This window comes from Quercus robur, chromosome 3 (assembly GCF_932294415.1).
Source record: "Quercus robur chromosome 3, dhQueRobu3.1, whole genome shotgun sequence".
Classification (NCBI taxonomy): Eukaryota; Viridiplantae; Streptophyta; class Magnoliopsida; order Fagales; family Fagaceae; genus Quercus; species Quercus robur.
Window position 1 is genome coordinate 30,349,075 of NC_065536.1, and position 17,344 is coordinate 30,366,418.

A 17,344-nucleotide genomic window follows, 5' to 3' on the forward strand; every position below is an offset into this window, starting at 1 on the left:
GGTCCAATAAAAGAATTCATTTAAAAAGGAATGAGTTCAATCACTGCTTAATTTAATAGGACTTAAACGCACAATTCAACCACGAATTAAGGAACAAAATAGATATTCTTATTGATAATATTAAATATTACAAATACAAAGTCAATTGGATTATAGAAGTACAAAGCCTAAATTAATAAGCCTATTGATTAGATTACAAAAGTCTACTCCTAGATAGAGTTCACTTGAGGCGAGGACGCATTTCAAAGCATGAAGATAATCGTCCGATTGATCGAAAATGTCTTTGGGTCATTAGAGCATCCACATTGGTGAAGTCATAATTTTAGCTATTTAACTTTACCAAAAGCTACTTTATTTATTTTACATTCTCACTCATCATCAGTGATTTTATTTTAACTTTCAATTCAATAAAATAACATAAACAATACATTAAAATAATATACTCACTGCAATAAAATAATATATATACTTTAATAAACAACAATCACAACCACATTTATCAAAAAAAAAAAAAAAATCACAACCATTGATCAGCCACCACCACAACCACCAAAATCAGCCCACAACTACCCAAAAAAATAAACCCACAACCACAAAAAGTAAAACCCACGGCAACCCACACCCACAACATGACCACAATGCCAATGACCCACCACACAAACCCCATGGCAAGACCCACGAACACCATGGCACAAACCCACACCCACGGCATGACTCGAAACCGATGACTTACCATACCCATGGCATGGCCACAATGCCGATGACCCACCACACCCACACCCATGGCATGACCTACCACACCCACACGACAAAAGAAGAGACCCTCACACAGCAGAGGAAAAATTGAGAGAGAGAGAGAGAGAGAGAGTAGAGAAAATGAGAGAGACGGATGAACAGAGATGAAAGAAAAGGAAAAGATAAAAAAAAAAAAGAAATCAATAAAATAATTAAAGTAGTGTGAACGCAGAATAAAAAAATTGTTTTTTATTTTTATTTTTTTATTTTTTTTATATACCTTTGAGCTATCGTGCAGAGTCATCTTTAACTGTGCACTGTAACAAAGAAACCAAAAAAATTTGGCTATAGCTCCACCAGTGGACCTCATTTTTATATTTAATACTGCAAAAAATAGTAATATAACTTTTTAGCACTACCAATACTAGTACTCTTAGACTATGTGTGCTTGCCTTGAATGAAAAAACAACTCACAATTTATACTTTCACCCTTAACTGTTACCGCATGTACTTGTTGCAATAAGATTGCCCATTTTTCCATGTTTGCTGGTTAAGAAATAACTGCTTGCATATCACTATTAATGCCCATAGGTTATTCACCTGCCCCTTCATTTAAGTGACCTTTTTTTTATTTATTTATTTATTTATTTTATTTTTATTTTTTATGAGTGACTTTGCTTTCTCTCTATGGCTATGGCTTCATTTTATTGGTAGTTATCATTCAGTTTAATAACATATTAAAAAGGGGTCTATATATATATATATATATATATTAAACTTGCTATCAACATCTGCCATCGATCATTTATTATTTATCAGTCCAATAAATGAATTTTAATAAGAATTTATTTAAAAAGTATTGAGCTCGATCACTGTTTAATTTTTTTTAGAGAGTTTCAATTTATGACGTTCGCTCTTAATGATGCTTTTTATCATCAGAGTAAGACACCAATCGGTTTTTAATGTAGGCCAGAATTGAATCTCAAATTTCTTATTCAACCTTCAAAGACTTAACCAGTTAAACTAACTGAAACTACTATTATGCTTAACTTAATACAACTTAAATGCACAATTCAACCATGAATTAAGGAACAAAATAGATATTCTTATTAGTAATATTAAATATTAAAGATACAAAGTCAACTAGATTATAGAAGTATAAAGCCTAAATTGATAAGCCTATTGATTAGATTACAAGAGTCTACTCCTAGATAGAAAAAAGATAAGAGTTCGTGCAGGACGATGACACACTTTAGACGATGACCCACTATTAATTGACGCCACTTGTATTCTTTTAAGGGCTTCATTTTAATACACAACCAGGATTCATACTTGGGGCCAAAGCTTAAAACCAAAATTTTTTTATAAAAGTAAAAACTAACATCTATTTCATATTCAACAAAATACTATTTATAAAATAAGTATTTCTTAAACATTTCATATTATAAAACATATCAACAAAGTATAACATACAAAATAAATGTTTCTTATTTTGTGTGCGATTTTTGTTTAGTCCATATTTATTTATTTTTATTTTGGTTTTGTAGTTAAAAGGCATGAATTTTATTTATTTATTTATTTTCTTGTAGGTCAATATCATGATTTCAATTTTCAACAATCTTTCGGTCGAGCTTCTGTGTCCAAACTGTTGTTTAAAACAGTAATCATTAAATCAAGATTTTTATTAGGTAGCCACAGTAGATTATATATGCCTAAACGTGATCGGAGTTCTAATTTTGAACATGAACTTTCATCATATAATGTTGGCTTAAAAGAGAAAAGAATTGAAACGACCATAAAAGGAAAAACAAAACCAAAGGAATTAATACATTGATCAAAACCTTCACCAAACCAATCACAAATTCAGGATCACTACAAATCAACTTAATCGTTCATCAGTTGCAACCATAGGAAATTAAAAGAAAATACTAGAAAAAAGAAAACAAAAAAGAAAACAAAAATCTTCATCAACTTTAAACTATAATCACCATGATCATACTACTAATTAAGCCAACATCAAGAACGTACATCAAAACCACTGAGTTATATAAAAAAAAAAAAAAAAAATCACTATTCAAAGGCCCAGGAGTTCTCCCTGAGGATTTCTGCCTCTTCTTCTGAAGTAAAATCATTCTTGATGTTGAATGCTTTACGTATTTCGTTGGGTGTACTTTCCTTTAATCATGTTCGCAACCTTCTCGCACGATTTGTCCAGCAAGTTCTCAATATTGAGATAGTTTGCAGCCATGATGAGATGAAAGAGAAAGTCTTGATCAACATCAAGAAACTCAGCTTCATACTTCTTGAGTTTTTCCTTCTCTTCTTTCTTGTTGTCCTCCTCGTCTTTCATGTCCAAGTGGGTCTTGCACCACTCTTATCACCTTGGCTAGGGTTTTACCATCCAAGTTTGGCAAAGGGATAACGTTCTTGGCGCACCCATCATCCACCAAGTTCTTGATGGCTAAAGATTGAACGGCCACACGCTCTTCAACCTCGAATATTTCATTGTCTGAGCTCCTCAACGTATAAAGATAGAGAATCTAGACGATTGTGTTGTATACCTATAAAGCTAGAGAGATTGCTAGCGTAGCTGGGTAGAGAATACAAAGGAAGAGCGGGGACAAGTATATATGCTATATATAGAGGGTTATGGAGTCCCATTGTGTCTATGATTACTACACAGATAGGGATTGTGGCAATGTCGGTGTATCAATTATATCAAGCCAACTCCGGGTTTATGTAGGCATTGAATAAGCGTTGACAAATATGCTCAAGGAATAGGAGGGGGAAATTTTTTTTGGTTATACTTCTATATACTTTTTATTTTGGAAAAAGTTAAAGTATGCCCTAAGACATTAATTTAGAAAATATTTTCAAAACTTTTTATGAAAAAAGAAAAAAGTAACTAATTTTTTTGATAGTAATTTATATTTTTCATGAAAGTAGTATTAAAATTTTCCTAAAATAACCGATTAAAAAATGCCCTAAAGGCACCTCGGAGACTTTTATTTTTACCAGATGGATGAACATATTTATAAGGGCAAAATATAATTAGCACCCCTAAGGTTTAGGCTAATGCCAGCCAGTCCAAAATTTTTAAAATTAACTTAGTGCCTAATCACCATGAGAGAGAAGAAAAAAGAAAAAAAGTAACTAATTTTTTTTTTTTACAGTGATTTATATTTTTCAAAAAATTGGTATTAAAACTTTTCTAAAACGATGAATTAACAAATGTTCTAAAGGTACCTTAAAGCCATTTATTTTTATTAGATAGATGGATGAACATATTTATAAGGGTAAATTATAGTAAACACCTCTAAAGTTTAGGCTAATACCAGCTAGGGGTGTCAATTCGGGTTAACGTGTCGGGTTCGTGTCGTGTCGAGGTAGGGGTATTAGACTAAATGGCTCAACCCTAACCCGACCCATTTAATAATCGTGTCAGGATCCTTCAACCCTAACCCGACCTGTTAATAAGGCGGGTTGACCTGACCCAACCCATTTGACACATTTAATAAACGAATCGTGTTGGGTTGACACGAATGTAACACAACCCATTTCAACCTGCATAATATTAAATATAACATCCATCTATAAATTATTATTTTTTACATCCCAAAAACCAGTGCATACACTTTATGTCTTCGACCCACATTCAAAATAATATAGTTCAATAAAAATATAACATTCATCTAGAAATAAGTTCTTTACACTCCAAAAGAAGTGCAACACTTCAACCCAAATTCAAAATAATATAGTTTAACAAAAATAAAATAACATAGTTCAACAAAAATATAATATCCTTGGAACTCGTCAAATGATAAGTATCAATATTGAAAGAATTTGAGCAAATAGTATACTAATCCTGACTATGACCATAATTATTATCCATAGATTCTTTGTTGATGTCCAAGTTCATAACATCTTGCACAAGCTCATCCAATTTCATTTGTACAAGTTCTATGCCAAAAAAAAAAAAAAAAAGTATTAGTAGTTACAAAATTAATCATGCCTCAACAGTTTGACAAGAACTAAATAATAATAATGTAAGAGTAATAATAACTAATGAAACAAATAAGATTACCTTTCTCATTTGTAATTACTTACTTTTCTTTTTAAATTTAAAATATATGTTGGATATAAAAGGTATTTGAAAAATCTAAAATAAAATAATTATTTATTTGTTATACGAGTTAAACGGGTTGTGTTAAGTGGGTCATTTTGGGTTTGACACAAATAAATTGGCGTGTCAAACGTGTCTATTGCGGGTTATGCGGGTTGACCCGCTTATGACACATTTCTTATCGTGTCGCTTTTGGGTCGACCCATTTATGACCCAAACCCATTAAGGCCCAACCCTAACCCGAAAAAAACAGTGTTGGGTTCGTGTCGAGTTCGCGGGTTGGGTCGAACATTGACACCCCTAATACCAACCAATCCAAAATTTTCAAAATTGACTAATTGGTCCCTAATCACTATGAGAGAGAAGAAAAATAAGTATCATCTTAGGGTCCAAGTTGGGTTTTGGGAAAGTTGGTTAATTTTGAAAGGTCTTGCACCTGACTAGAATTGGCCCAAATCCTAGGAGTGTTAATTGTATTTTACCCAAACACTTTAAGCTATATTGAGTGGAGTTGCCAATGTGATAGTATCTTACAAAAATCTATAGTGGAAAAAAAAAAAAAAAGGATAGATCCAGTATCTCACTAATTAGTACAACTTATTGGTTGGTTTATGAAAAATTCCATGGAACTATGTATGTTATTTTCCACTGAGGAGATGCTATATATAAAAAATGCAAGGCTTCTTTTTCAAAATGAGAAAAAAAAAAAATGAGGGAGAGGAGGGTGGGTGTTCAAATAGTGCAATGTATAGGTTGCAGGTTTGTTGGTGTATCAAGTGGTGAGAAGTACGATCTGAATAGGTTGAGGATTTTTTTAGGACAAAGTTTAATTATAAAATTGGTTGTAATCTAAGGCCACAACCTTCCTCAATATCATTAACATTACTACATATTTCGAAAATATAATCGTTGGATTTCATGTTTTTTATGCTCATAATATACATGTCAAATTTTGTGTCAATCAAATATTATTTACTATATGATTTATAATATTATATTTTATGCATAATTTTAAACTAAAAAAAAATTTGCAATTTAAACAATTTATTGATAACATAGCTATTGAACTTTAATTTCTATAAATTTTACAAGTATGGAGAATATAAGAAAAAAATGTAATCCAATGATGAATTTGTCAAAATTCACATCCAATAAAAAGATATAAAGTAAAATTGTAATTTTAGGTTATAATTAATTTTGTAACTAAATTTTGTCCTTATTTTTAAAAGTAATCTTCTGAAAATGAATCTTATGGTGACAATTCATTTGTAGATATTATCGCCCTAATTTAAGAGACGTGTGAGAATTCCAACTCAGTAGATTATTCCCCTAATTTAAGAGACTTACATGTGTGAGAATTACAACTTAATGGACCACTTAGATTCTTTTTTTCAATGGATATAGACAATGCCGACTCAATATAATTTAAGATCTAAGACAAAATCTTTATATTTTCATTTTAATATTACTTAAATAATATTTATTTTATTAATGACCAATTTAAAATTAATTAATAATCTATATTATAAGTTTTTTTATTTAAAACTCATTATTCTTACTATTCAGTATGACTAATTCATTTGGACAATGCTAATGATACTACAAATTTGTAAAGAAAATAAATAATAAAAATAAAAACCTTACAAATGAACTTTATTAATCAAATATTCAAATTGCATGAAATATTTAAATAAAATCAAATTACAAGGTGTCCTAGATACAATGTAAGAGAAAGAAAACTACAAAGTTGTATTTTATAATTACATTCTAAAAAAGTAAAATTGAAAATTAGACCCCAAAAAAACACCTAATTAATCTACATCTATATTCTAATAACTAAAGCTTGGGGGCTAAGTTACATATATGTTGGGAAGTTGCTAGGCTTCCGCTACCCTAAGCTAGAGAGTGATTTTATACCACACAGATATACAAATCTACATGGGAAATGCATGCAAACATGACTATATATGATAGAATCTACAATTGTAATGAATTAATCGTGTTAAAAATGCTATGCATGAATATGTGAAGAGCATGGTTATAACACATATAACATAGAAAAATACATCTAAATTGAACATGTAACAACTAAAGATCTCATAAGTTTACAACTATTCCCTAAGATAGATTTTAGGGTTAAAACAACATGTGATAATCAAGAAAATATATACTTTTTTTTTTCCATTTTATGAAAATGAAAAATAGCTAAAAGAAATCCTAATTAACAAAAAAAAAAAAAAAAAAAAAAGCCTTATCTGCACGCACTTGGAGATGCAGCGAATATTTGAAGCTGCATGAGCATGAATAGATCACTTGACTAATGACCATGGATTTGATTTCTATGCCTTCTTGCAAACTTGCTCTTTTGAAGTAAGGGTGGCAATTTTTATCCATATCAAGAAAAAAATTACCGAAATTTCCTGGAAACCTATAAAATGACCGAAATACTCTTGGAATCTTTAATTTGTCAAAAATACCTTCGAAAATCCAAAATACCCCAAACCTCTATTTTGGTAATTTTTGATGTTTCAAGTGTATTTTGGTCATCTTACAGGTTTAGGGGTATTTTGGTCGTTTTAAAGGTTTCAAGGGTATTTTGGTTATTTTAAATATTTTGAGGGGGTATTTTGGCTGTTTTAGAGGTTAAGGGCTATTTTGGTTAGGTTTTGGGGTATTTTTGGTAATTTTTGAGGTTTTGGGTTATTTTTGATCATTTTAGAGGTTTTGGGTGTATTTTGGTCATTCTTTAGGTTTAGAGTGTATTTTTACCATCTCATAGGTTTTAAGGGCATTTTTGTCACTTTATAGGTTTTAGGGGGGTATTTTTGTCATTTTATAGGTTTCAGGGGGTATTTTGGTAGTTTTTAAGTTTTAGGGGTATTTTAGTCATTTTTTAAAGGTTTTGGGGGGTATATCCATCATTTTTTAGGTTTTGGGGGTATTCTGGTCATTTTCTATGTTTCGGGGATATTTTGGTCATTTCAGAGGTTTTGGGGGGTAGTTTGCTAATTTTAGAGATTTTGGGGGTATTTTGCTCATTTTAGTGGTTTTTGAGCATATTTGGTGATTTTAGAGATATTAGAGATATATATATATTTTTTTTTCATTTTATAGGTTTCATAGGTATTTTGCTCACTTTAGATATTTTGGGGATATTTTGATAATTTTAGTGGTTTTTAAGCATATTTGGTGATTTTAGAGATATCAGGGGTGTTTTGGTTATTTTTTAGGTTTCATAGGTATTTTTCTCATTTTAGAAATCTTGGAGATATTTTGGTCATTTTAGTGGTTTTTGAGCATATTTGGTAATTTTAAAGATATTGGAGGTATTTTGGTCATTTTAGATGTTTTTTGGGTATTTTGCTTATTTTAGAGATTTTGGCGATATTTTGCCCATTTTAGTAGTTTTTGAGCATATTTGGTGATTTTAGAGATATTGGAGGTATTTTGGTCATTTTAGAGGTTTCATGGACATTTTGCTCATTTTAGAGATTTTAAGGATATTTTAGGGATAATTTTAGATGTCCGAGGGTATATTGGTAATTTTGAAAGTGTAGGGGTATTTGTTATTTAAGGGTATTTTGGTTATTTTAGAGGTTAAGTATTTTTAGAGATATTTGGGTCACATGGGGTTAAATGGGTGGATTACTAATTAAATGGGTTAGGTAGATAATGGGTAATTAATTTATATATAAACGGGTCATAAATGGATTAATGGATAATTACACACCCAATCCATTTATGACCTAACCTACTCATTTGCCACCTATACTTTGAACTCCTTCAAACCAAACTTCGTCTTCTCTTTGGTTTCACATACTCACCTTATGGATTCGTTGTTCAAGTATGTGTTTTTCTTGGATGTTTCACTCTGTTTAATGAAGATAACTATTATTCTACCTAAAAAATGGCTTGGTTTCATGTTAATGTAACCTTAATGATTATTTAATATCTTTTATAATTTTTATTACAAGTTGTAAGAAACATGTAAATGTTTCCCTTGAATTTTCACAACTAATTCTATTCATGGCATACATTTATTTCACATGCTATATATGATAGTGAGATTGAGAGATTTCAAATGACATGTCAAATTCCTTCTCAAAAAAAGAAAAAAAGAAAAAAAGACATTTCAAATTCGAACACAATGGAAATGGTACCATTTGATGTAATGTTCATAGGTGTCCTAGAGTGGTGAAATAAAAATTTATAGGATAAATTTAAAATAATATTTTACTTCATTTTATTTTTTACTCTATGTTCCCAATAATGCAGAGCTTCAAGTTGGAGAAATCATCTAAGGATATATATATATATATCAAATGCTCTGTGATTTCCAAGAACACAAGAAAAGTAACCTTGAATGATGTATTGATTACTAGTTCTATTGCATTGGATTATTGTTCCATGTTGTTTAAAAAAAAAAAAAAAAAAAAATTATTGCTCCATGTTATATATATATGGTACTTATCTTAAAATGAAAATGTCTAATTGTTCACATGGGCTTGATTTTGTACCATCTAAATGTCAGTTGAAGTGGGCAACAAAATGTGTACGTAATGGCATGACTTATCTATGTCACGAAGATGGCAATAAGCAACAAAACGACACTGAAATGTTGGGAAAGACAGTCATATATAGAAGGAACTGAATGGGTGGATGGAAATTGAGCTGGGGGAGTTGTTTAGTGATGAAACTTATGAGGACGTGAAGATGAGTTTGATGGAGGTTATAAGGGTCATCAATAATTAAAGGAGGGCTCAGCTAGCATTCAAGGAATTAAAAGGCCTAAAGACTAATGAAGGCATGTTTGTTTTAAAAGTAAGGGAGAAAGAGTACTACAAAGGTTATACGAAACAAAAAGAAAAAGTTATAAAGGTGTTTCTTTTTTCATTTTATGTGTGTACATGTTTTGATTGATTCTTTCATTTGTTTTATGTGTACTCTAGAGTGCAGATGTGTCGGGTGATGGAAGATAGTAGAAGATAAAAGATGTTGCTTTTGGTTGCTAGGAAAGGAAAGGAATTTTGTAATCAATGTTCCTATTTTACACAAGATTTGAAATATAAAGAAAAGGAAGGAATTACTCTTGGTAAATGTGCTTATATCTTATCTACTAGTTAGGCACAGCCATGCACGCGTAAAATTTGTCACCTTTTTATTTATTTATTTTGACAACAGTTTGATCTTACCAATTATAATATATATAAAAAAAAATATTAGTATTAAGTTCACGTAGATGTGAATGTAATTAATGTTAGTTTAATTGAAATTTACCACTTTAATAAGTTGCAAAAAAATTTATATAGTTATTATTTGGAGAATAATGTTTCTTCTTTTTATAACTTTTGGGCATGTGTCCTCATTAAATTGTAGGTCTAATACCATCAAGTTTTGAAGTAGTATTTCATCAACAAGTGTGCAATTGTTTTTGTACTTTTTTTTTCTACGTGACCTATTACTGGTAACATGGGGTAGAAAATTCAAGATGTAACATCATACTAACGTATCAGTCCCTAAAATTATCACTTCTTTGAGTGTCATTGGATGTCCTCATGTTTTCCCTTCATGTTGTCATACTAAATGGACCCAAAAAGAAATGTCGTCATATTAACGATATTATTGGACCATTTGGTATATATATACTATATATATATAGATCCAGTTTGAGACTTAGAAATGCATTAGATACAATACTTTTAAATATAAGGCCACAATAATACCATCGTTCTTCGTTTTATATGCAACATATTTTATTTCATTGTGTCATAGTTTGTGATCATCAATAAGTATGAGAGAAATCAATTTGGATCTCTTGCCTGAAGATTGTTTTGCACACATTATGTCCTTAACATCTCCTCAAGATGTATGCCGATCTGCCTTCGTCTCGTCGCTAATCCGGTACATGGCTGATTCAGACACCGTGTGGGAGAAATTTCTGCCATCTAACTATGAAGAAATCCTCTCCAGATTAGTCTCTCCATTGGCTTATTCATCCAAGAAAGAGTTGTTTTCCAGGTTAAGTAAACCACAACTAATTGATGGAGGTAGAAAGGTAATTAATTATAAATTATTATTACATCTAGTGCACACATAACTATTGTCTATTATTTTTACAATGATTTTTTAGGACAATTATGCCACAATAATCTGTCATTTCTATTCACTCTTTTTCTTTAACGAAATCCTGTAACTTTGTTAATTTGAGTAGTCAAGTAAATTACTAGTCCATTGAAAAAATTTGTGGGGGGAAAAAGAGATTTTCCTTGCACGAATGTCAACTACCACCTATTAGTATTACTCCTTTTCTTGGTAATAGAGTAAAATAAGTTGGTTTCTCAAAAAGAAAAAGGTAAAATAAGTTGGAAAAAAATAAAAATTGGAACATTTGTCAAATGCATAAAAACAAGTAACGAAAAAAATTCTAACATGATTAGAATTAATAAGAAAAATAGATTGGTAGAATGTACACTGAGAGGCAATCCTCATGGCTGCCCTTGTATTAATTCTTGGCCTTTCGTAATTACGAAAGGACAAGAATTGATTAAGGCTGGATAGAAATTTTAAACCAAGGAGTACGTTTGACCAACCCTAAGGAGAAATATAAAGTTATACTATGTAGCATATGGAATTTCTCTTTGCTAGTTTACAAAAATAGGAATTCCCCCCAATATTTGAGTTAGACTTGTCCTAAAAAAGAGAATTGTTTAATTGGTCTAATAGTTAGAGAGAAACTACTTTATTTTTCTCAATTTTACTTTTTTTTATTTTTTATTATAAAATGTATTTTTATATCACTTACAGTTTTGGATCATTTATATTTTTGAAAATTTCATAGTTGAATTGAGATTTTTTACTCCCATTTGGTAAGAAATTTAGTAGTTTATATTAAAAATGAAAAATTTTAGGAATTTCACTATGGAATTGGCAAATAATCAATTTTATTCTATGAAAAATTGTCCTCAATCATCTTTTTATTTTATTTTATTTTATAAAGATACTAATTTCTACTTTGCGTGGGTTTGGGGGAGGGGGGAGGTGTTGTCTTGATTAAAAAATTTGTACCACAGCTCAGCCTCCCAAACAAAATTCTTAACTACCGCTTTTGTTTGCCTGCCTTTAGTCAGTAATTAGGTGGATGAGAATGAAACATAAACTAATTTAAGGAGTTTATAACTAATACATTTTTTATGAAAGCAAAGCAAAAGTCCTGAAAGGCTTTCATACGCTAGAAGCTAGAAGAAGAGAAAAGGAAAATAAATATAACTTGTTCTCAAGGTGGCCTATGCATGCAAAGCATTGGATCAATTACGAAGGAGTTAATTTGATCCATTGACAATGAATGCATGTGCAGCCTTTTGTATACTAATGAGAAATGATTAAAAAATTAATGAGAAAATGCATTATGGATAATTCTTCAAGGTTGCTTGAGCATCTACAGGCGGTGGACCAAATATGAATTTTGTACCAAACTTCATATTTGATCCATCGCTTGTAGATGAACAAATGCCCTTAACAGTGCATTTGAATGCACTGTTTAATAGAATAAATAGAATGCAAAGGGGTTTGGGATTGAAGAAAGGCATAGAAGTGAATGGAATTAAATGTCCATTTCCTTGTAAAAGTCTTTTTCACTTCCATTCCCCATCATTAGTTAAGAAGAAATCATATTATTGTTTTTATTTTTTTCAAACTTAAATATAATATAAAGGGTATATTCAGTAAAATATATTTCTTTTCCTTTAATTTTTTTTCCTTACAAATTCTTAAATACGCGAGTTTTAATTAGCTCAACTCAACTAGTAAAGTGTCTTATCGTTGAATAAAAAATTTGAGATTTAATCTTACTTTTAACAAAAACCAATTGGTTTCTTAGCCTAACAATATAAAACAATTAATTATCATGGAGCGAAAATCATAGGTTAGAAATAATAACAAAAAAAAAAAAAAACTTAGGAATATAACAATTGAATTCTTTATCCTTTATCCATTTTTTTATTCTTTTTTTTTTTTTAATAAATTCCAAGACACAGTGTTAATTAAGGCTATCACATTAAAAAAAAAAATTTAAACAGATCCAATCCAATATCATCATGTGATTTTGTCTACGCAATTGCCTGCTTATAATCAATCATTTCTTCAGCATTGCTTTTATCTTATCCTCGCGGTCTAATTCCAGTCCACGTACTCTATATATAAAATAGCATGTTTCCTTTTTATCAGCATAATTTCTTGTTAGAGATAAGAATATAGAAAAGGAGACCCAATCTCTTCCACATAAACTTATCCTTATGAGTTATGATTCGTGTTGGGTGGTCTTTCCTGAAGTCAACTTTTGTGTGCTTCCCCTATGAACCATGCTCTTTTTTCTTTGACCTTTTCATTATTTGTTTTTATATTACAGAAACACATACAAAAGGTTTTTAGTCTCATTGCATGACAGTGCACGCAGTAATTATCATGGTACTATTTCGTTTTAATTGACACAGATCTTCTCAGTAGAGATATCATCAAATAAGAAATGTTACATGTTGGGTGCAAGGGAGCTTTCAATCAAATGGGCAAGCTATCCTCTTTATTGGTGCTGGAAACCACTTTCTCAATCAAGGTTTGCACTAAATCCTAATAATCACAAAAGAATTTATCATTGCATTGCTAAAGGTTAATGCTTTGAAGGTGTATTCATGCATTAACCCCAAAAAAATATTTATAAAATAAATAAATACCAATTAGAATTACAAAAAGGAGTAGCAAATATGATAACCCTTTCCATGTCTAGGATTCAAGTAGCAATGAATGATCCTTGGGATAGGATTAAATTAAATGATACACAATAGTTCTTAGTGTGTTAACTTGCTTTATTTAGACATAATGTTCAACTTAACACATGCATTCGTTTCTAAATTAAAATTTTATTCTTTATGATTAATCTATACGAAATTCGCATGATGTAGTGTTTTCTATTAGAAAAATATAATTAACAGCTTATTTTCTTTGCCAAACTTTCAGATTTGCTGAAGTTGCTGAGCTTAGGACCATTTCCTGGCTACAAATTGAAGGCTTGTTGAGCACTCGATTGCTATCACCAAGAACAAGTTATGGTGCATATCTCATTGTGAACTTTGCTGATCGTGCTTATGGGTTAGACTCTTTACCATCAGAGGTGTCACTTGAAGTTGGTAATTTCAAATCACAAGGGACAGTATACTTAAGTCGCCCTAAATTTGAAAAACAATCTTTGGAAAGTATACCTTCTGTGAATCGAATTAAAGCAATGAAATCAAAGGTCTTTCAAGAGAGACAAGCAGGCCCTGTTGAACGCAAAGATGGATGGATAGAGATTAAGTTGGGGTATTTTTATAATGATGAAGGTGATGAGGAGGTGAAGATGTGCTTAAAGGAGGTGAAGGGTGAGCATTTAAAAGGTGGTCTTATTGTTGAGGGAATTGAACTTAGACCTAAAGAGTAATCTCAAGGCTTGTGCTTCTTTGTGCAAACTTTATTAACTAGAACTGTTTATTGCAAAACTTGGGCTCCAAATATGTTATTTTCTTGAATTAAGATGAAGACAATCGGTTGTGTAAAGAATTTATTTATTTATTTTGTTCATGAGAGTGCTATTGTGCTTAATAGCATGGTCATTTGAACCTTCCCCATACTCTCTCGGACCTTAAAAGATATAAAGATGTGGCATATATGCTCTTTTCACAGTTAATTTAGTGCATAATTATTGGTTTGAAGAATCTAACATAGAATTGAAAATATTTTTCTTTGAACACAGGCTTAGATGTAGCGCTGTAAACGAACCAGAAAATTGTAATAATGTTTTCTATTAGAAAAAACTGACAGATTTAAACCCAGTAAACTTGTAACAGTGACAAATTTACAGATATATACTAATAATCTAAGAAAAGAATTGAAAGAATTAAAATAAAAAAATTCATTTTAAAAGACATGACTGAGCAGATAGCCGCACAAGTAATTAGTATAAATGATAGAATTAAATATTGTAATAAACCCTTGACAGACTCCCCCCTCTTCCTGAAAAACATGATTATACTGATAAAAGTTTTTATAAAGATGAATTTTTAAATATAATCGATAGAATGATATTTCCAGAAATGGTATATTGAAATAACTCTGGTTGTTCATAAAGAATTTTCATTAACAGTTGTTGCACTTGTTGATTCAGGTGCTGACATGAATTGAATACAGGAAGGATTAATTACCTTCCAAATATTATGAATCAACAACAGATAGATTAACTCAAGCTAATGGTGATAGACTAAAAATAAGTAATAAATTGACAAAGACATACATATATAATAATGGAATCAATTTTAGAACACCTTTCTTCTTAATAGACAAATTGTCCTCTAAAGTTATTCTAGGAAATCCTTTTTTGGCTTTACTTTATCCTTTTTCTACAACAGACAATGGAATATAGTCTCAAATTTTTGAGACAGAAATATTCTTTAAGTTTATCCTACCCCCAGTCCCCAAAGATATACATTTGTTAAAAGAAATCTCCATATTTAAAGGCATGAGTACTGACGGAATTGTACCAGCAACAGATATTGTTGCTACTATAGACCCAATGGCAGATGATGCTATAAACTCTACCTAGCAGCACTTAAGTACATACATATTATTTTCAAAAGAAATGTATATCTCTTTCCAAAAAGTTTATTTAATGTTTGTTTTCAAAAAGATTTTATATTAACTGAAAGATTTTGCTCAATTTAACAAAGTCCTTCTTAGATCTTCTTTAAAATATTTAAGTCTCTCTCAGAAATAGACAGCCTTTTGATAGAACCTGTTGAAAAAACTCCCTCAATAGCATTTAAAGCTGCATTGCCCAAATTTGATCATCAATTGCATGAAGGCCTCCAGTTAAGGTGTACTTGCATTATATTAATTTGTTAAATTTAAAATTAATGGTCAATTGCTTGGCAAGCAAGATAGCCATCCTAAGGCTAAAATCTCAAACCGAATTTTGCCAAAACAGAAATCTTCAATGAAGATTTCAGACAAAGCATGAAGACGTCTCAATAGAGGCAACATCCCTTCAGAATACAAAGTCAGCAATGACGGTGTATTCAGGTGGTGATTATCAAAAAGGCGACTATCAGAAAGTCCAAACATAATGACAGAATAGCAAATATAGCTACTACTAGATAGAATTGAGAAAAAAAATTATGATAGATTACTATTTATTAATACGCTTCTAGGTGGACTATCCAGACAGATCCAGAAAGATCAGACAGCTATAATAGACCACTATTCATCTCTACACATGAATAGTACCATGACAGATTCCCAGACAGATTCATCAGAAGTCACTTTATGAAAGACTACTATTCATCAATAGTATTCTCCACAATATTCTACAAGTTTCCACCAACAAAATAACTTGAGTTAACTTTACTAACTCAGGTTACTTTTGTGAGTTTTTAGACTCCTTAAAACACAATTGGATTAACCTAGTTAATTAGCCAAGTGATTACTTAGTCCAAATTTCAGATCTAGGTTAACACACAATCATATAATCATATCAATGTAAAGTGCGGAATATAAAGAACATAAAGATATAATGACCCAGGAAACCAAACCAGTAAAAACCTAGGGAGGATTTAACCTAGCTATCCTTAAGGTAAACTTGAATCCACTATGAAAGAATCGAAGTTTTACAATAACGACTTAGATTACTAACATCCTATTGCTACCCACCAGTAGAAAACTTACTGACACGACCACGTGACAGCTCTGAGACCACAGACTTCTTCTTTCTTGGATTCTCCAGCAAGTACAAGCACTCTTGCTTGTATATCTTTAAGCTTTTATTGCAGCAATTGAATGATCATCAAACTCTCAATGAAATCTCCTTCTTGATAATCCTAAGCATGTGTGAAGGCAACCACCTCTCCAATCTCACAAAAGATTCATACACACAGCAAATAGAGCAACCTAAAACATGGCTAGGGGTTTCCCTTTTATACTTAGGGCAAAACATAAAACCCTACACGTCATATGGGCTTAGGGCTGAGTTGGAAAAATCTACAGAAAAACGTTCTACCCAAATTTCGATTGGTCGAGTCTAATTCTCGATCGATTGAGCCAGGCAAAATCATACTATAACTTCTGCAGCAACTCGATTCCAACTTTACATAAAACGCATACACTTTGAGCAAGTCTAAATAAGACTAAAAACTTATTTTGATCATGGTTTGCCAACAATACAAATTTGAGTTCTAATACATTAGTTCCTAAATACTTAGAACCTAATAACTTTTAAAGACTTCCATGGTTTATCTCATCTATAAAAAAGACAGACTCTGAAGACAGAAGACAAGTTCAAATTCCAAGTCCAAATTCTAGGTTCAAATTTAGAGGTTTTGCTTTTAGAAAGAAGATAGCCCTCTCTCCCTTAGAAAGACTCTTGTAACCCTATAACTTGTCCCTTCAGATAGAATCTTGTAACCTTTC

General features: G+C 31.0%; 1 protein-coding gene and 1 pseudogene across 1 annotated transcript; one reads left to right on the forward strand and one right to left on the reverse strand.

Annotated features, from left to right (window-relative positions):
* Nucleotides 1–2,531: 2,531 nt before the first annotated feature.
* LOC126719504 (SKP1-like protein 1A) lies at nt 2,532–4,828 on the reverse strand (annotated as a pseudogene).
* Nucleotides 4,829–10,550: 5,722 nt separating this feature from the next.
* Nucleotides 10,551–14,512, forward strand: LOC126717752 (F-box protein PP2-B15-like). Its single transcript, XM_050419601.1, has 3 exons — nt 10,551–10,913; nt 13,348–13,466; nt 13,868–14,512. Exons 1-3 carry the CDS (start codon nt 10,650–10,652, stop codon nt 14,325–14,327), a joined length of 843 nt encoding a protein of 280 aa, XP_050275558.1. The 5' UTR covers nt 10,551–10,649; the 3' UTR covers nt 14,328–14,512.
* The last annotated feature ends 2,832 nt before the right edge of the window (nt 14,513–17,344 follow it).